This window comes from Phyllostomus hastatus, unplaced genomic scaffold, assembly GCF_019186645.2.
Source record: "Phyllostomus hastatus isolate PE091 unplaced genomic scaffold, TTU_PhHast_1.1 phas_contig_16, whole genome shotgun sequence".
Classification (NCBI taxonomy): domain Eukaryota; kingdom Metazoa; phylum Chordata; class Mammalia; order Chiroptera; family Phyllostomidae; genus Phyllostomus; species Phyllostomus hastatus.
The window spans coordinates 11,651,023-11,674,408 of record NW_025333643.1 but is presented as its reverse complement, the minus strand read 5'-3'; the positions used below and the strand labels follow the sequence as shown (position 1 = coordinate 11,674,408).

Below are 23,386 nucleotides of genomic sequence, written 5' to 3'. Positions count from 1 at the left end.
AGCAAGAGTCCCTTCTGGGAAATGCCTTCAGCACCAACCCCTGATCCTAAAGTGTTTCAGGTAACTAAATTCTGGGCTGTGCACAGCATACACCAGCTGGCTTACACCTCGGGGGCTGTGGGTGTACAGAGCAGGGCATCCTCTTCAGACTCACTGATTGCAGCTGAGGCAGAGGCCCTGGCAGCTGTTCCTCCTCCCCAGGCTCTACTCCTGGAGCCAGTGGCCTAGTTAATGCTGGGATGACCTGGCATCCACACCCAGACCTAAGAAACAGTGTGGCATTAAAACCTTCAATAATTTCTCATGGCTCATTTTAACAAGGTTTGGCAAAAGCAACAGGTTTAATCCCTCAGAAATGATTAAAGATAGAGGGTGGACTCCAGGGCTGCTTTGCCACACTGAAGGGGTAATCAGCATAGGAAAGCCCATTGTTCTGGCTACCAGGTTTGGTGTATATATATATATATATGTATATATATAATTATATGTATATATATATATATACATATATATACATATAATTATCATTAATTAGTCACTTTCCTTGCAGGCTCCTGCATAGTTAACTAATACAATTAATAGTAATACTAATTAAATCCTTAATTCATACAACCCACTGGAGCACATGGGCTAATGGGTTATACCTGAGATCACTCCAATGACCAGGGACTGGCCACAGCAACATCTAAGAGAAATGCTGAACTATCAGGCTGCATTCACATAAAAATTGCTAACATTTGACCCATTTTTGATCAACAAAAAGCCACTTAATATGGTTCCTTCTAATAGATTTTTTTCCTGAGCAAGGCATCCTGGATTCATTCCATCCAATATAAAACACGAGATCGCAGGACATGATTTCCTCTCCCAAAGTGAGTGGTGACCAAATGGAAGGAGAGAGAAGATGAGACTTTGGAAAATAGGGAGTCATCACCCCAGTGTGAGGAAGGTGTGATGGTGTTCCTGTCATCCTGGTCACATTCACAGTGGTCTCAGTCTGCTGTAGACAGAGGAGCCCAGGAGACTGTACCTGCAGGCCACTCAATAGGGCAGGATTTTAAAATACACGGTGGGACCTCTCACCCATTGCGTTTTCTTTTATATCTTCCTATCAGTAGCACCTGCCATAAAAATAACATGGATTTTAATGTAAGACAGGAGTTTCTCAGACATTAGATACTGACCAAAACCCTGGAGCCTTACGACTACAGTCTTATTCAGTATTATTTTCACAAGTCTCTGGGGTGGTCTATGGGGATGGGTGGGGTTAGATGCTCAGGACCATTTAGTCACATTTTACCCAGAGCTTGTTCTATTTACTGATGGCCAGGGACATAAGTGTGCAGCTAAGTGCTGACCTATTTCTGCATTGCATTCTAAGGTAAAACTCCTATCATCATTATCTAAGTGTGTGTGAAACTGTGGGCAGCACATTCTAGCTGAGCAGTTTTGTGTTTCCATTAATAGTGTCAAAGGTGGTAAAGTCTGCACATGAGAACTGGATGCAGAAGAGCTCGTCTCTGGGAGATACCCTGGGAAGTGGCTTGTTCTGAAGACAGCAGTTTATCCTTTATATATTCTATCTTTCTACATGTTAACCATTTGGGACAGAAACACTTCTTAAGGAAGCATTAATAATCACTATTTAAGTAAATAATTAACCACTCACATCTGTTAAGATGCTGGGCACTTTTATATCTTCCTATCAGTAGCACCTGCCATAAAATGCTCTAAAGCTGTTCTCCCAGTAAATCTTCCCCAACCCTGTATGACAGAATTGGAAGGAAGGGTGCCCTTGATCCTCAGTCTCTGGGTGGCAAAAGAGAGGGCAGCTTGCAGGCGTGAGGTGACACACACTGTCCCATCGCTAGTCACTGTGGCCAGGACACACAGTGACATTAACCTAGTTCTTAACCATCAGGCATTCACCTCTAAAATTACTCATCTTCTCTCTCAAAATAGAGATAATTGATCACAATTTAAATTCACCCCAATGACTTAAATTGTCATGCTGAACAGTAATGCTAACAGATATATGGGCATGTATGTTGCTGTAACTTTTATCAAAATCCTAGACATCCCAAGCTGTTGCCTGAGGACTCATGGCTGTTTGATCTTAATGGTGTTTGGTCTCCCCTCACCTCCAAATGTCAGGCTATCACCTCTCATGTTTCAGCTGTCAGTTTGTGTACCTCTAGCTTTTTCTTTTACTCTGAAGATCTGAGACTCCATGTTAAACTAGAGCAATATGAGAAAACCAAACTTTCTCCATTCATTTACCCATTTAGTCAGTATGATCTGAGCATGTGTGATGGGTTAGGGCTCTTTCTAGGAGCTGCAACTGAAATAAACTGCAGAATATTTGTGTCTACAGAGGGGACTTTCAGGTTGTGGTGAAGGTAGGTGAAAGACAGACAAATGAACAAGTAAATTAAAAGAAAGAAATATCTGTCACTAGGGCTCATAGGAGTCATAACAGTGTGACATGGAGGAGAGGGTCAGGGAAGGTGAGCTTTGGTGAGATCTAAAGGAGTATTTCTCCTTCTTCAAGGCACACAAGTAGGTGCAGAGGCCCTCAGGAGGTGGGGATGGGCATGGAGAGTAGGGTAGCAAAGACACTGATAGGAAGCCCTGCAGGTTCAGAGTGGGAGGAGAGCACAGACTGGCCAGCAGTGCACTGTCCCACAAGGACTTGTACTCACTGCGAAGGAGGTGGAACAAGAAACACTGGGAGAGTTTTGATCAGGAGACTGACATGACCTAATGTGCTCTTTCCTTCCTTCTTTCACTGTTCTTTATGGACAGCCTGGCCCTAACCCAGATGCCGTGGAAACAGCAATGAATACGGCATCATCAAGAACAGAAGAATTTTGATATGGCTGGATTAGGAAAAAAAGAAAAAAGGAAGGAGGCAGGGAGAGAAAGCCAATGGAGAGGAAGGGTGGTGGAAAATGTCATAACACCAAGAGATGAGAATGGATACACACACAGGAGGCATATCATGGAAAGACTTGATACTGAAGGGCCTAAATATTCCATCTTCCAAGGCAGGGGACACTACTGAGAGTGAAAGGTAGCACTCTTACAAATTAGACCTTGACAACTGGCATATATGGGGACTTTCTTACTGAGCATACAGGGAAGTATCCCTCTCAACTCATTAATAGGGAGTTTGCTCTTATCCTAAAAGCAATAGGGAGGTGATGGAGGTATGCAAGCAGGGAAGGCAGAGAACAGATCTGAGATTGACCAGACCCCTCAGCCTCTAGTGCAAAAGCACATACATTGTGGGTCAGAAGTACAGGCAGGGAGCTCTGCAGGGAGGCCACTAGAGATGCAGGGGGAGATAATGATAAGAACTGGGAACTGCAGAGGGGCAGCTGGAGCAGAGATGTGGGAGAGGCTGGAAACTACTGAGGAAGAATTGGTGGGAACTGGAGACTGAGGAGGGGACTTGTAGGTCTCTGTTTGTTCTGGGCATCTGGGTGGGGGGAGGTGGAACCATACCTGGGATGGGGAGTACTGAAAGAGTAAGATGTCTCTAGGGAGTTCTTCTTGCCACCCCCCCCCACCAATTATTTTCCCTTCATTGTTGGCTAATACCCAAGTTGCTTAAAATTATGTGCCAAGTAAGAATACACAGCCTCTAAGTGAGAGATCAAAGGGCCCCAAATAGAGTAGATAGCTTTGCTCCCCCACTGTAGCCTACGTAGTGAATGGATCTGTGAGCTCTGGGTAAATGAGATGTGAATATTTATGATAAAGTCATCGAGTGTAACTGGGAACATAACCACATCCTGGGATCTCAGATTTGATCAGTTTTTCATCAGTGCTACCCCAGGGCTCCAGGGAACTTGATACATCATGGCCAGGCAGCACCTGAGAAGAAGCCTAGGGAAGAGCACCCTTTGTGTGTTTGATGAGGTGATAAGGTGGGCAAGGCATGGATGCTAGTGGGACCCAAACAGCTGTCACTGGGCAAATTAAGGCATGGTCATTAAAAGCATGGAAGTCATATGGCATATGAAAGGCCATCTCCACAGTGTTTCCTGGCTAGGAACTGGGGGAAATGTCAGGGGAACAACCACCAGGTCACTGCCAAGCAATAATAGGAAAGCAGTTTTCTTGAATATCACCTCCTTAGCTGAGTAGCAGAACCAAGAAGAACACATGCACACACATGGAAAGAGAGGGGTGGGGGAAGCCTGCAGCAGACCTGCCATGTGCAGCCACAGAGAAGTCCAAGATAAAGAACTCAATATACTCCCACTTGGGTAGGGATAGATATGAATAGACTTTTGGATTATAGGTCATTGCATACTTCATACAAACAAGTGGTTCAGCCCTTTCTACTAAGGTGGGCACTGCAGCTCCATAAGAATAACTACTACATAGATGCTCCCAGCACATCACATTCAATGGTGCTCCTAATTCTAAATCTGAATTAGACTTTTCTTTACACGGCAAGACTTCAGAAGAATAAAGTACTATTGAGCCATGTCAGAAGGGTAAGCCTACCTGGTCAGGTAATGAGGAGAGCAGAAAGACAGTAACTGGAACATGAGATGAATGTCACTGATATGATTCTGCTTACTGAATGTGTGCACCTATGTAAGTCATTTGAACTCTCTCTGCATCTCCATCTGTCATTCTCCTGCTCAATCAGCTGACCATATACATGCAGGCCCAGGAGTCCCCATGAATATAGTGAGTAATATGGTTATAATCATGAGAATAAAATTAGAGCTGCTTTCTAAATTAGAAACACTTTGTTATTTTCTAAATAATTCAGTACTATATTGTTGATGTTATTTCTTGTATCTACCTCTATTTACAATATATATCCATGTCTTCTTGCTTTCATGTTAAATGTAAATGAAATGAGCAATCAGAAATAAGTTGACGGGCAAATCTATCCAAGGTTGAAAGTCAGCCCGAGGTAGAGATCCAGCCTCATTTACCAAGAGAGTTAAAATGAGAAGAGTGAAGGAATATTAGCCAATCTGCTCTGGCTCTCAACCATCGATTTCCAGGCCCTTTCAGAAAGATTTTAACTTCAGTGTAATGATTTAATAACAGACCTCTAGTCTGGCCCACAGTCTACACTAGGGATCAGCACCATATGGGCCTACACCAATTTTGTAAATAAATTTTTATTGGCACAGAGCCACACCGACTTGTGTCTGTATTGTCTACAGCTGGTTTCATGCCACAATGGCAAAGTTGAGTAGTTAAAGCAGAGACCTATGGCCCACAAAGCCTAAAACATTTACTATTGGGTCCTAGACCCCTGACCTAGACTCATACAAGGGACTCACAATTAACACGCTATACTAAAGTGAAGATTAACATGTGTTTTTACTATATTAATGATTTTAACCCAAATTATACATTGCTAAAAATTCGCTAATCTACATAGTTCCCCAGTAGTGGCTTGACTGTTTTCAAGCAAGTAAATTTTATCAAATTAATATAAATATGTAATAAAATATAAAGAAGAACATAATTAAGCATAGTTTCTGGGGCATATCACCCATGGAAAGAGTCCCTTGGTCATCATTTTGGTGACTTCATCTCTACAAAGCTACTACACAAGGAATTAGGAGATATTTGCTTTATGAACCATTTGAGTCACTATCAAGTAGCAGTATTCTAATTCATGTAAGCCAACAGGGCAATATACATTTAAAATATGGCTGTATCTCTTTCTCTCAATAACCAGAAATCAGGAGAAAAGCTATCTGGAAATTACTAGAAAGGACATCCTCACATCATAGGAAAACAACTGGGTTAGTACTTATAGACCTACACTAATAGCTTAAAAAAACACATTTGTATTAATTTTAAGAATAGTAAACTGATATTAAAAATGCTGTATCCTGACTGCAAAATTACTTTGGGCAAGGTGTAAAGACATTTGCTATTCAATGGGTATAAGTTTCAGCTGTGAGTGATGAATAAGTTCTAGAGATCTACTACTGTGCAACATGTACCTATTGTTACCAGTATTGTATCGAACACTCAACAATTTGTCAAATGCTGTCTCACATAAAATGTTTTTAGTACAATTTTTTTAAAAGAGAAATGTACCAAATGTACCTCATAAATCCCTCACTCACCTACCTTCCTTTCTACCCTCCCTCACTTCCCCTCCCTCTTCCCTTCTCTTGATTCCTTTTTTATTTCTTTCTATCTTTAAGCAATATAGAAATGACAAAGCATACTGTTATTTTTCTATTTTTGAATCTAACTACACACCACTGTTATTCTTTTATGGAATATACGTAAACAGACCTTCTTCCCATTCAGAGCTTCATTATATTAAGTTATATTGGATCTAGAAGAATTTGTTTACATTAAGTTGCTCTGAATTTTTTCCTAAATTACTTGTAATGTATTCATGATACTTAAAAGCCATTCTAACCACCTCTTACTAGGTTTGAATTGAATAAAATTGGGTTACTGCTTTTCTCTGCAAACTTTATCTCCCTTGGTGTTTGGCAGTCTACATTCACCAATGTGTGGAAGGGCTACTTTCTGCCTAGAGTTCACAACATGCCCCTCACTCCCACATCACTGGCAAACTGTACATTGGGGGCCCACAAAGCCCTGAGAAATGAGAAATTTTAGAATTCAAAGGTGTCTCTTTTGACAAAGCTCAAGCTGGAAGAAACAGTCCTGGGGGAAATCTAGCCACTCTAATGTGTACTTCTGTTAATTCATGGACATTCAGTCATCTCACAGGGAAAGATCAAAACTGTGAGGAAGATGAGAGTTATGTGGGTTTCTAAGATCCATTCATTTTGCAACAAATATTTGCCAATGAATCTTAAACAAAGCTATGACATTCAGTGGATTTCGGAACATCTTCATTATAAAACCAACAAAAGAGCATGACACTCTCCTTCCCCCCTCATCCCAAAAAGACCACAGGGGGTTCATTTTAAGGTCTGATGAATGGTTCAGAAGGTCTGAAGTACATTACGATGAGAGTTTACTGGTTTGAATTCTATATTTGAGCTCCAGGCTCACCGAATTTGTCATGGTTTCTTTTTCCTTGAAGAAAAAAAAAGTGAGTTATTTGGTACATAAAGCAGCAAAACAAAATTCTCTCCAGACAGTAAACAATACTTTTAAAATCCAAAAACAAAAACTTAAAACTTTAAGCTCCCTTGCTCAGGGATGGTGTGTCATGGCTATTTCAAGCAAAATCACAGGAAGTGTGTGAACAAGGACAATTTAGTTTGACCAAGGCAAGCATTTTAACCCTAACCTTTTCCTCTATTTCAAGACACATTGAGATCCTCTCATTCCTCTTTCAAATCTTTAAAAATAAATTTTATTAAGTACCCTGTTAATTAAAATGATCTAGTTCTGACTTTTTAGGTAGTCACCTGCATATTGTGAAACCAGAGTTAGTGGCCATCGAATTAAAGGTACATAACATAATAATCCCAGATGTCACCTTGTAAAAGCCCTTTCATGCCCTTTCATTAACTGAAAGTAACATTATTGTGGCCACCAGGGAACTAGTCATAAGATGAAAAAGTATAGGTAGGAAAGACTCTCTCTTATTTGGCAATCATAATAACTTGTCAGGATACACTTGGATATTTTCAGTGAAGAATGAACTCCCCAAAGGATCTGGCACATTGAACTCAGAGCATGGGAAGCTAGCATCAATGTGTACAGTGCTATTTCTACACAGGTTTATACAGAAGATCATAATTCTCTGTCCCCATTTCACAAAGAACATGAGAAAATGGCTGCCAAGCTGCCATTCAGGGGATTTGGCATGAACTAGACAGATTAGTGAGAATTGCCAACCCTGGAATCAGATCATTTCACCCACAACCTAATTCAAATTGTCATGATTATATTAGAATAATGAGTGGATTTCATGATTTGTTTTTAAGCAAAAAAAAAAAAATTTCAGACAGAGTCCTCTCCCAGATGGCTCGCCTCTTCATTCATTCATGTTCTACTGATCATCTAACTTTCAGGTAGTGGCCTGAATGCCCAATCCTTTTCTTCTGGAAAACCAAGTATGTCTGTTCAACCCAGGGCTGCCTGCTAGCCACAGCTGCAGATACCTGGACCAGGCTGCTGGCGGGGCTGCTTCACCTTCCAGAGATGCAATTATGGATCCAGATGGGTACCTGCGCTGGCAGAATGAATCAGAATCCACAGAAGACACATGGGGGAGTTGGCTGGTAAAAGGCTGGATGATTCCTAACTTTATATTTAAGGCTTTAGGTTAAATATTTTCCACTGCAGGGCTTTGTAGTTAGGTATGCTGATGTAAACTCCCATTTTGCTCTTATGAATTTGCTAGTCTCTGTCCCATGCTACTGAATACAGAATTTATATGGCCTAACATTAATTTGATGATAAAAATGGAAATGGTTCCAATTAGCCAAAGAAGCTCACCTTTGTTTGAAAATATCCCACAACTGCAAAGAAAAATAAATGCTTTCTCTTCTGAGGCTTTCTCCAAGTAAAATGAGTTGTAAGTAAGAACACAACTTCAATCTGTATCTTTTACATATAACTAAAATAACCTAGTGCACATTGTTCAAAAAAAATGGATAAAGCCCCTATTTAAGAGTCCCTCATGTATTTTAGATTATTTTTAATTAAACCTTTTATATTGAGGTACTTACCATAGATTACATGCGGTTGTCAGAAACAACACAGAGAGATGTGATATGTGCTTTAACCTGTATTCTCTAAGAACACTTTGAAAAACTATAGTACAATACCATAGCCAGGCACTGACACTGATTCAGCTGAGACACAGAACAGTCTCATCACCACAGGATCTCTCATGCCACCCTTTCATGGGCACTGAGCTCTCCCATGAGCACTCTCACTTCTAACCCCTGTCAACTGCTGATCTGTTCCACATTTCTACAATTTTGTCATTTCAAGAATGTTATATGTAGTATATATTATTTGGGGATCAATGTTTTTTCACTCAGGATCATTCCCCAAAGATTTAAAGATTCACTTAAGTAATTGGATGTATCAATAGCTTTTTAAAAATTACATTTCATTATATATACAGGGGTAGGGAAAAGTAGGTTAAATTATCAGCTATCATTACCTAAGAGATAAATCATAAGTAAGTATACAGAGTAATAACAATAATAATAAGACACATAAGGCACATCAATAATACAATAATTAGTAAATAAATAATAATAAAAAAGGATAAACTCTGTGTTTTGCCTACTCACAAATATCTACTTTGCCCCCCCCAACCTTGTACATATATATCACATTTTGTTTAACCACTTACCTACTGAAGAACATTTGGGTTGTTCTCCAGTTTTTGGTTATTATTAATAAAGCTGCTATGAACATTTGTGTACAGGTATTGGGAACTGCCATGCCTGGTTTCAGAAGCTGTAACCCACCCATGGCTAATGCTGAGTGGGCGACCTTCGGACCATAAGCCACTAAGGAGACAAAGCTTATCTCCCTGGCAGGGGTGCCGCTTCTGCTCCTTTTTTCTTCACCCTGCCTGGCCCCCAATGCTTGATTGGTTAGCCAATGACAGGTAAGATTCCCCAAGGGGGGAACAACCTAAGACAGGCACAATCACATGGAGGCCCTCAGGGAAGGACTTGGGGGGCTATGGAGAAAGGGGGTGATGGACACTCGCCCCTTGGCTTTTGACAAAGCCTGAGTCCTCATTCTGTCTGCAAGAAGTCTCCTAAATTTCTTGGCTGCCTTACTTCCCCCGCCTGACTTAAGCCTGAAACAATGACAGAGGGTGGTGCAGCCCTGTGCTGGAAAGGGCGGGTTCCCTGGGTGATTAGGCCTAAGAAAGAATATATAAAATCCTGTGAAACCTGCTTTGTTTAGAGTGCTCTCAATTGAATGATAAGTGTCCAAGCAAGAAGTGGGTTTGTTCCTCAAAGTTTTATGGCTCTTTAGCTATCTGACCCTGACTGAAAATAGGCCCTCAGAGTTCTTTGTTATCTATTGTTTGATCCTTACTACCTGACAATGATTAATGAGCTTTGCACAGGAATGAGCATTCCTGTGCAAAATGAACCTAATAAAAGCCCATTGAGGAAAAGGCTCTTGGCCCTTCTTTGAGAGATCGGCCACCTTTCCTCCCCAAGCAGATCATGTTTTGGTAGACTTACTCTCATCCGTAGCAGCCAGGGCCCTGCGGGCTGAGCACCCCCTCCACACACATAGAGGTGTTTGTGTGAGCATAAATTTTTCACCTCTCTGACATAAATGCCCAAGAGTACAAATGTTGGGTCATATCATAACTGCATGCTTAGTTTTATAAGAAACTGCGATATGTTATACATTTTCTATAGTGGCTGTATCATATTACACCCCATCAGCAATGTATGGTATGAGTGAGCTAATTTCTCCACATACTCACCAGCATTTAGTGTTTTTTATTCTTTTTACTCTTTATTTCAGTCATTCTAATAGGTGTGTAGTGATATTCATTGTGGTTTTAATTTGTATTTTTTCTAGTGGCTAATGTTATTGAATATCTTTTTCATGTACTTACTTGTTATCTACATGTTGTTTTAGTAAAATGTCTCTTCATGTTTTTTGCCCATTTTCTAATTGGATTATTTGTTTTTAGAGAGATATGTATAAAGTCTCTATATACTCATTCTTTATCAAATATGTGGCTTGCAAATATCTTCTCCCAAGCTATAATATGTCTTCTGTAGTTTGAGGGAAGATATTTGCAAATCACATATCTTTTCATTCTTTCATAAAGGGTCTTTAACATAGCATAATTTTTTTTCTAATTTTGACGAGATCCATTATGTCAAATTTTCCTTTCGTGGACTGTGTTTTTGGTGTCAAGCCTAGAACTCTTTTGTCTAGCTCTAGATTTTAGAGATGTTCCCCTACATTTTTTTCAGAGAGTGCCATGGTTGTACATCTCACATCAAGTTCGTAGACCCATTTGAATTATATTTTAAATTGTGAGGTATGGGTCAAGATTAAGGGTTTTTTCTGTGTGTGTATGTGCTTATGGATGTCCAATGGTTCTGGTACCATTTGTTGAAAGGAACATTCTTCCTTCATTGAATTGTTCTTATAACCTTTGTCAAAAATCAGTTGGGCATATTTGTATAGATATATCTCTAAGTTCTTCTGTTCCTGATCTATATCCTACTCCTCCATCAATACCACACTGTCTTCACTACTGGGCCTTAACATTGGGTAAATTGATTCCTCCTATTTTATTCTTCTTTGTAAACATTGTTTCACTATTCTAGGTCCTGTGCATTTCTATTTAAATCTTAGAATACCTCATCTTTGTCTACAAAAGCCTTGCCTGGGATTGATAGGCATTGCTTTAAATTTACAGATCAGTTTGAAGAGAATTAACATCTTTACTATACCGAATCTTTCCATGCATGTACATGGTAAGTTCTTCCATTTATTTAGGGTTTTTTTTTTTAATTTCTTTCATCAGCATTTTGTGATTTACAGCATGCAACATCAACACAAATGTTATTTTAAATTTTTTGGAGCAACTGTATATGGTACTGTTTTTAAAACTTATATTTCCATATATTCATTAATAGTATATAGACATTTTATTGGTTTTTTGTGCATTTATCTTGTACGTGACTTTGCTGAACTCATTTATTAGATCTAGAGTTTTGGGGGGTTTTGTGTTTTGGGTAGATTTATTAGAATTTTCTACAGATTCAGTCATGCCATCTGAAAATAGGATTAGTTTAATTCTTCCTTTCTGACCTGTATGCCTTTTATTTATTTTTTTGCTTTTTTTTGTTTTATACATGACTTTATTATTGTGTAATTACAGTTGTCTGCATTTTCTCCCCGCCACTCCTCCCACCCCATCCAAATGCACCTCCCTCCCTTGCTTCCACCCTCCCCCTTGGTTTTGTCCATGTGTCCTTTATAGTAGTTCCTGAAAATCCTTCTCCCCACAGTCCCCTCCCCCCTCCTCTCTGGCTATTGTTAGAGTGTTCCTAATTTCAATGTCTCTGGTTATATTTTGTTTGCTTTTTTCTTTTGTTGATTATGTTCCAGTTAAAGGTGAGATCATATGGTATTTGTCCCTCACCGCCTGGCTTATTTCACTTAGCATAATGCTCTCCAGTTCCATCCATTCTGTCACAAAGGGTATAAGCTCCTTCTTTCTCTCTGCTGCATAGAATTCTATTATGTAAATGTACCATAGTTTCCTGATCCACTCATTTGCTGATGGAACTTAGTTGCTTCCAGCACGTGGCTACTGTAAATTGTGCTGCTATGAACATTGGGGTACATAGGTTCTTTTGGATTGGTGTTTCAGGGCTTTTAGGGTATAATCCCACCAGTGGACAAACATTTCAGAAATTTACATGGAACCATAAATGACCCTTAATAGCTACAGCAATTTTGAGAAAGAAGAACAAAGCAGGAGGTATCATAATACCTGATATCAAACTGTATTACAAGGTCACTGTAACCAAACAGCCTGGTACTGGCATAAAAGCAGGCACATAGACCAATGGAACAGAACAGGAAGCCCAGAAATAAACTCAAGTCTCTATGGTCAATTAATATTTGACAAAGGGGGAAGAAGCATAAATTGGAATAAAAATATCCTCTTCAACAAATGGTGTTGGGAGACCTGGACAGCTACATGCAAAAAAATGAAACTTGATCACCAACTTATACCATACACAAAAATAAATTCAAGGTGGATAGAAGACTTATAAAATATAAGTTGTGACACCATAAAAGTCCTAGAGGAAAACATTGGGAGGAAAAATCTCAGACATTCCACATAGCAACATCTTTACTGATATGTCCCCTAAAGCAAGGGACATAAAGGAAATAATAAACAAATGGGACCTCATCAAATTAAAAAGCTTTTATTTCTTTTCCTCTTTTACTGCACTGGCTAGAACTTGCCACACTAGGTTAAATAAGAATAGTGAGTGTGGACATCTTTGCCTGTTCTGATCTTAAGAGGAAAAGTTCTCAAACTTTTGCTTTTAAGTTTAATATTAGCTGTAGGGTTTTGTAGGCAGTCATTAGCTGATGGATTTTGTAGGCCATCAACTTGAGGAAGATACCTCTGTTCCCGTTTTGCTGAAAGTTTTTTTATTTTTCATTGTGAATGTGTGTTGGATTTTATTAAATATCTTTATTGAGTTAATTGATGTGACCACATATTTTTTCATCTTTAGCCTGTTGGCATGGTGCATTACATGGATTGGTTGGACACTGATGTCAAACCAGCCTTACATACCTGGACTAAATCCTACTTGGTGATGGTATATAATTCCTTAATTCCTTACATATATGGTTGGATTTGATATGCTAAAATTTTGTTGAGGATTCTTGCTATAGGTTCATGAGGAATGTTAGTCGGTAGCTTTCTTCTGTACTTCGGTATCAACTACCAGCTGTATAAAATAAGTTGGGATTTCCCTATTCTTTTTTTTTTTGGAAAGGATTATGTAAAATTGGTGTTAGTTCTTCTTTAAAGCTTGGTAGAATTATCCAGTGAAACCATCTGAGACTCAAAAATATTTTTTCCTTTTTTGGAACTCTAAATTATGAATTCAATTTCTTTAATATTTATAGGACTATTCAGTTTATCTGTTTCATCTTGGTTGGATTTTCATATATTGTAATTTTTGAGTATTTGGACCATTTCTTCTAAGTTCTCAAATTCATGAGTGTAAAGTTGTTTGTAATATCCTTGTATTATTTTTAATAACTGCAGTATCTGTAGCAATATTGGTGGTTTGTAACCTCTCTCCTTTTATCTTCATCAGTTGCTAGAGGTTTATCAGTTTTATTGATTTTTTTTTGAAGAACCAGCTTTTGCTGTCATTGATTTTTCTCTGCTGTTAACCTGTTTCAATTTAATTGATTTCTGCTTTTATTATTTTCTTCTTCCTGTTTGCTTTGGGCTTATTTTGCTTTCCTTTTTCTAGTTTATTGTTGTAGAATGTTAGATTATTAATTTGAGGCATTCTTCTTTTTTAATGTAAACCTTTAGTGCTATAAATTTCCCTCTGAAAAGTAACACCTTTGCCCCACATATTTTGATATGTTGTCTTTTCATTTCCATTTAGTTTCATATTTTTTATACTTTTCCCAACACCTCCTCTTTTACACATGGATTATTTAAAAGTGTGCTTCATTTCTAAGTGTTTGAAGATTTTTCTGTCATCTTTCAGTTATTGATTTCTAGATTGATTCCATTATTATCAGAAAAGATATTCAGTTTGATGTCAATTCTCTTATAGTTGTTGAGGTTTGTGTTATGCCCCAGCACATGTTTTATCTTGGTTAATGTTCCACACATACTTGAAAAGAATATGTATGCTGCTGTTGTTGGGTAAAGTATTCTATAAATGTTTTTCAGATCTTGGTTGATGATTTTGTTCAGTTCTTCTATATCCTGGCTGACTTTCAGTTTAGTAGTCTATCAATTAAAGACTGTAAAGTGCACAAGTCCCCATTGTAATTGTAGGTTTTTCTATTTCTGCTCCCAGCTACGTTAATTTTTAAATAATTATTTTTCAATTACAGCTGACATGCAGTATTGTATTAGTTTAGGGTTTGTAGCATAGTGGTTAGAAATTTATACACTTACAAAGTGATCACCCCAATAAGTCTAGTACCCCTCTGGCACCATACATAATTATTACAATATTATTGACTATATTCCCTATGCTGTACTTCACATTCTTGTGACTATGTTTGTAATGGGAATTTGTACTTCTTAATCCCTTTCACATTTTTCTCACACACCCCAATCCTTCTCCTATCTCATGACCATCAATTTGTTCTCTCTATGAATTTTTTATTTTGTTTGTTTATTTGTTTTGTTTTTCAGATTTCACATATTAATGAAATCATGTGGTATTTGCTTTATCTGTTTGACTTATATCATTTAGCATAGTACCCTCTGGTCTACCCATGTTGTCACAAATTACAAGATTTCATTCTTTTTATGTCTGAGTAATATTCCATTTTACATATGTACCACATCTTCTTTATCCATTCATCTGTCAATACATACTTAGCCAATGCTACATCCAATAAGGTGTCAATATCCCAGATATACAAGAAACTCACACCACTCAACAACAGTAATAAAAAACAACTGGTTAAAAAGTGAGCAGAAGACCTGAATAGACATTTCTTCAAAGAAAACACATGGATAGCCAATAGACATATGAAAAGATGCTAAATATCACTAATCACCAGTTCTTTTAATTTTTATTTCATGGGATTTAAAGCTCTGTAGTATACTCTAAACACACTCAGAATTATTATGTCTTCCTAGTGCATTAATCTTTTTATGATTCTGTATTTTCCCTCATTGTCTCTAATAATTTTCTTTGCTCCAAAGATGACTTTACCTGAAATTAATATAGTCACCCCTATTTTTAATTAATGTTTGCATTATATACCTTCTCCTATCCTTTTACTTTCAATATACCCATGTCCTAGTATTTCAAGTGAATTTCTTGAAGTAGTATATTGTTGGATCATTTTTTAATCCACTCAGTCAATCTCTACCCTTTAATTGGTGTGTTTAGACCATTTACATCAAAGAAATGGTCTAGTTATGGCTTAAGTCTGCCAACTTATGTCCTTTTCCTGTTTATTTCCTCTGTATCTCATACCTATTTCTCTTTTCTTAAATTCCTGTGAGTTACTTCTTAAGTATATCTTTTTTTTTATTGTTGCCTTTATAGTTGCTCTAGTTATTATAAATATGTAACCTGTCACAGTCTACTGGTATCACCATTTACCAATTCCACTGAAATGTAGAAATTACTTCTAATTAGGTCCTTTACCTTCCATACTTTTAAAATATAATTGTCTTTTTTTAAAGGTTTTATTTATTTATTTTTAGAGAGAGGGGAAGGGAGGGAGATAGAGAGGGAGAGAAACATCAATGTGCAGTTGCCTCTCACGTAGCTCCAACTGGGAACCTGGCCCACAACCCAGGCATGTACCCTGACTAGGAATTGAACTGGTGACCCCTTGGTTCACAGCCCACTCTCCATCCATTGAGCTATACCAGCCAGAGCTAAAAATATAATTGTCTCAAGTATTCCTCAATAAATATTGGGCATCACATCAGATAGTACTATATTTTTGGCTTCATCTGTCAAATATGATTTAAGAATCTCCTGAGAATTAGGGTAGTCTATTATACTCATTCCCATTTTTACCCATTCCAATATTCTATCCTCTCTGAAGTTTCAATCCTTTTATGTTATTTCCCTTCTGTTTGGAGAACTTCTCTAGCAATTCTTTAAGGGTAGATTTGCTGGTAACAAATTCTCTTAGTTTTCACTCATTTGAGAATGTCTTCATTTTCCTTTCATTCATGAAAGATATTTTCATTCACTATAGGATCCTAGGTTTAAAAGTTCTTTTTCTTTACTTGAAAAATACTATGCCACTTCCTTCTGGTCTCCATGATTTCACATGAGAAATTTGCTGTCATGTAAATTAGTAATATTTATAACATGTCTTTTCTCTCTGGCTGCCATCAAGTTTTTCTTCCTTGTCTAATTGTATTTAATTATAATACGTCTTAACATTGATTTAGTTGGGTTTATCCTATTTGGAATTTGTTTAGCCTCTTGAATATATATGTTTATGACTTTCATTAATTTGGGGAAGTTCTCAGTCAATATATCTTCAAACATCTATCCAGTTCTACTCTATCCCTCTTCTTCTGGGACTTTTATGATATGACTGCATGATCCTTTGTTATTGTCCCACATGACACTGGAACTCTTTTTCATACCAGTCCATTTTCTCTCTATTGTTCAGGTTGAATAATTTCTATTCATCTGTCCCAACATTCACTGATTTCACCTGTTGTCATCACCACTCTACTGGTGAGCTGATCCAGTGAGATTTTTATTTTGGTAACTATATTTTTCAGGTCTAGAATTTCCAATTGGCTCTTTTTTATAACTTCTATTTCTCTGCTGAGATTTTTCTATGTTTCATTTGCTTCAAGAGAATTCCTAATCTCTTATTGAAGCAATTTGATAATTTCACATCTGATTCATGTCAATATTGGCTTGTGTTGATTGTCTTTTCTGACTCCTGTTGTAATTGTCCTGGTTCTTGGATGACAAGGAATATTTTATCACATTCTAAGAATTTTGGATTATATATTATGAGACTCTGAGTCCTATTCAATCATTTCTTTCAGCTCTTGGTCTCTGTGTTGGGGTGTAGCATTAAGAGCCAAATGGGCATCAGTATGATGGAAGATCAGCTCTCTGTTCAGCCACACTGTGGAGGGTTGGTATACAGTTGTCCCATTGGTGTTTGGCTGGAGTAGGAAAGGTATCTCAAAGGCTTTCTTGAATAGAACAACCTTCTCCTGGACCTTTAGCTAGAGAAAACAGGCTTTTCTTGAAACCATTTGTTTTTTTATTTTTCTATCTATCTATCTATCTATCTATTTTGCTTGGTGTCTATTGTTGGGTCAGGTGGAAGTATCTGGATTGCTCTATTCTGGGTATATGGGCATCAGTCAGGAAACCCAGGGAACTCACCTCCATGTCTTTAGATTAAGTTGAACACAGGGATTTTTATTTTTTAGAGGAAGAATCTAATTGAAATGAGGCTACCTCATTTCAGCAGAATCTAAGTTAATTTTTATATAATTCAAAGACAATTTTAAATGAATTCTTAGTCCACCTTCTCTAACAATGTTTTCATTCATAAGACTTTGAATCTCCAAATATCAAACTAACCCTGTTCATTAGAAAGTTATCTAAAGGAGGGCCTTCGCAATTTTTTAAAGTATTTTTTATTGATTATGCTATTGCAGTTTTCCTATTTTCCCCCCTTTGTCCCCCCTCCACCCTATCCCTGCAACCCTCCAGCATTCCCCGCCCGCTTAGTTCATGTGCATGGGTTGTACATATAAGTTCTTTAAGTTCTCTGTTTCCTATATCATTTTTTATCTTTCCCCATCTATTTTATGCCTACTAGTTATGCTTCCTCTTCCCTGTACCTTTCCCCCGCTATTCCTCCCTTCCCCCTCCCCACTGAACACCCTCTGTGTGATGTCCATTTCTCTGATTCTGTTCCTGTTCTGGCTGTTGGCTTAGTTTCTGTTTTCATTTCTTTTAGGTTCATTTGTTAATAGTTGTGAGTTTGCTGTCATTTTAGTATTCATATTTTTTATCTTCTTTTTCTTAGATAAGTCCCCTTAACCTTTCATGTAATAAGGGCTTGGTGATGATGAACTCCTTTAACTTGACCTTGTCTGGGAAGCACTTTATCTGCCCTTCCATTCTAAATGAAAGCTTTGCTGGATAGAGTAATCCTGAATGTAGGTCCTTGCCTTTCATGACTTGGAATACTTCTTTCCAGCCCCTTCTTGACTGTAAGGTCTCTTTTGAGAAATCAGCAGATAGCCTTATGGGAACTCCTTTGTAGGTAACTGTCTCCTTTTCTCTTGCTGCTTTTAGGATCTTTTCTTTGTCTTTGATCGTGGGTAACTTAATGATGATGTGCCTTGGTGTGTTCTGCTTTGGGTCCAACTTCTTTGGGACTCTCTGGTCTTCCTGGACTTCCTAGAAGTCTATTTCCTTCACCAGATTGGGGAAGTTTTCCTTCCTTATTTGTTCAAATAAGTTTTCAGTTTCTTGCTGCTATTCTTCTCCTTCTGGCACCCCTATAATTCAGATATTGGAATGTTTCAGGTTGTCCCAAAGAATTATCAGCCTCTCTTCATTTCTTTGGATTCTTGTTTCTTTGTTCTGATCCAGTAGGATGTTTATTTCTTCCTTCTGTTCCAAATTGTTGCTTTGAATCCTGGTTTTCTTCTTGTCACTGTTGGTTCCCTGAGTATTTTGCTTTATTTCATTTTGGGTATCTTTCATTTGTTCTTTCATTTTTTGACAAAGCTCAGTCAGTTCTGTGAGCATTTTGATTACCAGGGCTTTAAATTCTCCATTAGATAGGCTGGCAATCTCCTCATTGGTTAGTTCTCTTTCTGAGGTTTTGCTGTGTTCTTTCATTTGGGCCATATTTCTTTGTCTTGGTGCAGCTGATAGGTTTTAAGGGGCAAGGCCTTAGGTATTCACTTGGGCAGGGCAACCCTCTTTGCTGCGCTGCCTGTGTGGGATCTGCTATAGAGGGATACAATGCAACTTGCCTGCTTGTCTCTAGTGCACTTTCCAACAGACTCTTATGTCAGACTGGAAGTATCTGGAAGTGGCAACCCCAGCCTTAGCCCACAGTCAGCCCTGAGTCTCAGTTTTCCCCTTAAGTCCATCCCTCCCATGCAGCTCTGGTGAGCTCAGCAGTAAGCCCCACTCCTCAGCTGCCTGCTGAGGTTTTTCTGAGTTGGCCAGCGTGGTCCACCTTACCAGTCTGGTTGTTCTGGTTGATTTTTTCTTTAATTCCTTGATTGTCGGAGTTCCATGCAGTTTGATATTCTGGCGATTTTGATTGTTTATTGATTTTAGATTGGTTGTATCCTCTTTTTGTTTGTACAAGGAAGTGAAGGGTTTCCACCTATACCTCCATCTTGGCCGAAACTCAGGGCCTTAATCATTCTAAGCATCTTTTCTATTTAATACTGTAAGCACCATAACTGGGCATGGATTTGAGGCTTCGAAAATATTCCAATGCTACTGTATTGGAAAAGGGGTGTAATCCAGACCCTGGCAATAGCCAAACAAAGGGTAAGTCCCTAGGAAAAGGTGTAGGTTTATGTCATTTTCCTACTTTAGCCTAGAAAATGACCATAAACAAACATTCCCTAGATACACTTATTCTTTGAAGTACAATGTACCTGCTTCTTTCTCCTATAAACAAAGCTTGTTATGACATTTCTTTCCCTCAAATGGAAGCTTGGATGACAACTCTGGTATAATTTTTTCCTTCTCACCTATGTTCCAGTTGTAATGAATTGTTCTCAATCCTCTGTCATTCACTACCCTCTGTGATGCCCAAACCAGGAGCTTCTAACACCTGCATCTAAGACAGCACTGATGTTACCCATTTGGGCCAGAGGGTCCCCCCAGCACATGCACAGTGACTCACACAGACCTACCTTGACTATTGTCCCCAGCCACCTCTTGGGTGGCCCCAAGGCAAGAGCATTACATTATTGTACTCATCTGGCAGCGACAGCCAAACAACAGCCAATGTGAGTAATGGCAACTATGAGTCTCTGGAGGTCTAATGTTGTTGTGGTCATGCTATACCTTCCACCTAAATTGCCACGTGGCTCTAGGAGTGGTACTGGTAGCTGTTGTAGTTATAACGGCAAATTTAAAGATGGCCATATGGAAACAAGATTTATTTTTATGGAAATCATTCCTGGTCAGGGCACACACCCAGGTTGTGCATTCAATCCCCAGTCAGGGCATATATAAGAAGGCAAATGATCAATGTTTCTCTCTCTCTCTCTCCCTTTCTTTTTCTCTAAAACGCAATGAAAAAATGTCCTAAGGTGAGGATTAAGAAAAAAAGAAATCTATTTTGGGAATTTTCCCAGAATGCTCCAACTGGAAGATAAATTTCTATCCCATTTCTTAAGATCATCCTTGAACATACCTTCTTTGTGTTCCATAATATTTATGGAGTGGGCAATGCTCATGGAGCATTAAGGATACAGCAGAGAGCTGACATCATCTAATCCAGAAGATAAGTTACTCCAATAGCTACCCCAATCATGATTTAGTCAATTGTATTAAATGCCATAAAAATATAATAAGTGACCAATTTTCTTTAAAATCTCAAGCCATATTTTTTTCAATGGTGTCAACACAGTGTCAAATACAAGCATGCACTTAGAGAAAAAGAAAATCAATGCAATAGTTCCAGAATTAGTGAGCATCTGAACTCAATGTAATCATTTTCTGCCATGATTTTACTTGTGTCTCTTCCTAAATGTTCCACACATGGGGATTGAGGTCCTCAGTGGAAGAGCAGCACATTTGATAAGTTTCTAAGAGTCAAGACAGAATCATTACAGGTGATCACCGTGGGGGAGACAGGGGTGTGTCATGACCCCAGTGCACCCACACCACCCCACAGTAGCCCTCACCTCCTTGTTTGTCCGATCGGCCTGCACCAATGTTCCATTCAGGCAAGGTTCCACGTAATGAAGCTCCGCGTTATACTGCAAAGGGAAGAAACAGCCAAGAGGAAACATTTGAGCATTAAAGGGTCCTACTTAATAATTTAAGGATACAGATACACACACAGCAATAAAAGCAGCATGATCACAGGTTCAGTCCATTCACAGATGGTGGCTTCTCTCTTGGTGCCCCAAGAAAACACCATGCTCATGTGTCAAATATACACTTTATTCTTTTCTTGTTCAAAGAAGAAACTTCTAGAGCATGTGTTTGTGTCTGGCAGTGTTCAGGGTAAACACAGTTAAATGACAGTCCCTCAGGGGCAGCTCCAAAGATGGGGGCGCACTGGGCATGGCTGACAGGACATAATCTGTGTGACATCCACAGAGCATCCCAGACTTGTACAAATGGAATCCAGCTCCTATCTTTGGCTTCATGGAGCCAAAAGAATCATGTGTGGGTTACACACGTGTGCAGACAGAACAGAGGAGAGGCCCTGATGTTCTCTGCTCACTCTGGGAGGCTATGTGACACCACCTTCCACACAGGCCAATGTCCAACTTTCAATCCTTTTTGATCCCAGAATACTCAGAATATGACCATTTGTTTTTGTCCAAAGCTCACAAAAGTGGAAATTTGAGTGGTGTTCTCTTCATTTCTCTTATCGAGCATGATTCTCTGCATTGTTGCTAGGCTGTTCCTTCCAAAATACAAATCTGATTGTGTCACCTCTTGTCAATCCCATTCAGAGCTCCCACTGCTCTTCAGGGCTTGGCAGGGATCTGGACACTTGGCCCTTGTTGGCCTTTCTAACATCTTTACTCATTAGTCCTCCCCACGTCCTTAGCACCGGTCAGCCCTAGGTGCCTTCCTATCCTCTGATATGTCTTGTCTTTTCCTTTAGGCCTTCTACCCCTGGGGCCTGTCTTCTGTCTAGAGCGCCCCTCTGGCATCTCCTGGCTGACTCCTATTAATCCTCACATTCAGTTCCTACCTGCTTCCTCTGGGGGAGCTGAAGCCTCTCTCCTGAAAACTCTCAAATTCTAGTCATCTGGTACCTGGATCCCTCACCATGAGGTGGGGTCCCATTGTTAGAATTCATGTCTGATTCCTCAGTGTATTCTCTGTGACAAGTGCAGGGCTGGGCCTGCAGTGGGTACCCAAGAATAATTTATTCAATGAGAGTGTCATGGTATTTCCATTTCATTGACTGAAGACCCAGCTTGGAGTTCTTCCAGGAAGGAACCAGAACCATCTCTCATAGGCCCAGATCACACACAAAGTCTGGCTAAGGAGTTTGGACTTCAAGTCTGTGGGCACAGAGGACCACAGAGGGCTATGAACAGGTAGACAGGGGGCTGCGTGTAATAAAGAGATGAACTTGGGAAAACTGCTCTGGACATACTACAGGGACAAACTTGAGAGGACCAGACTTATAGCTGCTGCAACAGCGACTGAGATGAGTCAGGTTTCACATGCAGAGGTACTTACGAGCAAGTAGGACAGGTGATAACACTAATATCAGCAATTAACTGTTACTGAGTGCTTACTTCATCTAGACACAGGCTAGACTTTATCCACAGGCTATTTCAGCCTCATGCGGTAGGCTGAAATCATTTTCCCTTTACAGATAGGGAGACTGAGGCAGAGCAAGGCTGATCAACTTGCTCAAAATCATACATAAGAGGTGGAATCCAGATTCAATCCCAGGTAGTCTAACTTCACAGCCACTGACCTCGGGGCGACAAAGCCCCCAGTTCTTCCTCTCTGGTCCCAGGCTTCTGTGTTTCTTATCATTCTGACCTTTGCTCCTTCTTTAACCTTTGTTCTTAGTCTAGCCATACAAGAGCATTTGAAAAATTACAGCTCCATGTCTTAGAGCTTAGATCTCCTCTGATGAGGCATGGAGAAAAAATGCTTTCATGAAATTCTGAAATTGCCATTGACAAATGGGAATGAAACATTTTTGTGATCAAACAGAACGTCATTTCAGGATCCAGGAAGCGACCGCACAGTCCAAGCTGAAGAAGAGCTTCTCCAAAGTTCTCAGCTCATACTGGACTGGCACTGACAGTTACTGGGGAAAAAAGTAAAACAGGCATGCCCTTTTCCTCCACCCCTACTGTTGACTGACTCAGCTCAATGTTACAATATATCTATTCCTAAATAAAGCCTAATCAGTCTGAACCAATCACAGCTATCCAATCCCCCTCTGCTGGATATGTTTTCATAGCCTGTCCTGCCATGAGGGGTGGTCAAGTGACTCA

The 23,386-nt window shown here is 39.1% G+C and overlaps 1 protein-coding gene across 3 annotated transcripts in view; it reads right to left on the bottom strand.

Moving 5' to 3' along the window:
• CACNA2D3 (calcium voltage-gated channel auxiliary subunit alpha2delta 3) overlaps window positions 1–23,386 on the bottom strand; it is an 857,676-nt gene that overhangs the window by 436,447 nt on the left and 397,843 nt on the right. For all 3 annotated transcript variants that reach the window (XM_045832366.1, XM_045832367.1, XM_045832368.1), the window contains one exon: window positions 21,086–21,160. In XM_045832366.1, coding sequence (XP_045688322.1) covers window positions 21,086–21,160 — 75 coding nt within the window. The remainder of the gene's footprint in view (window positions 1–21,085; window positions 21,161–23,386) is intronic.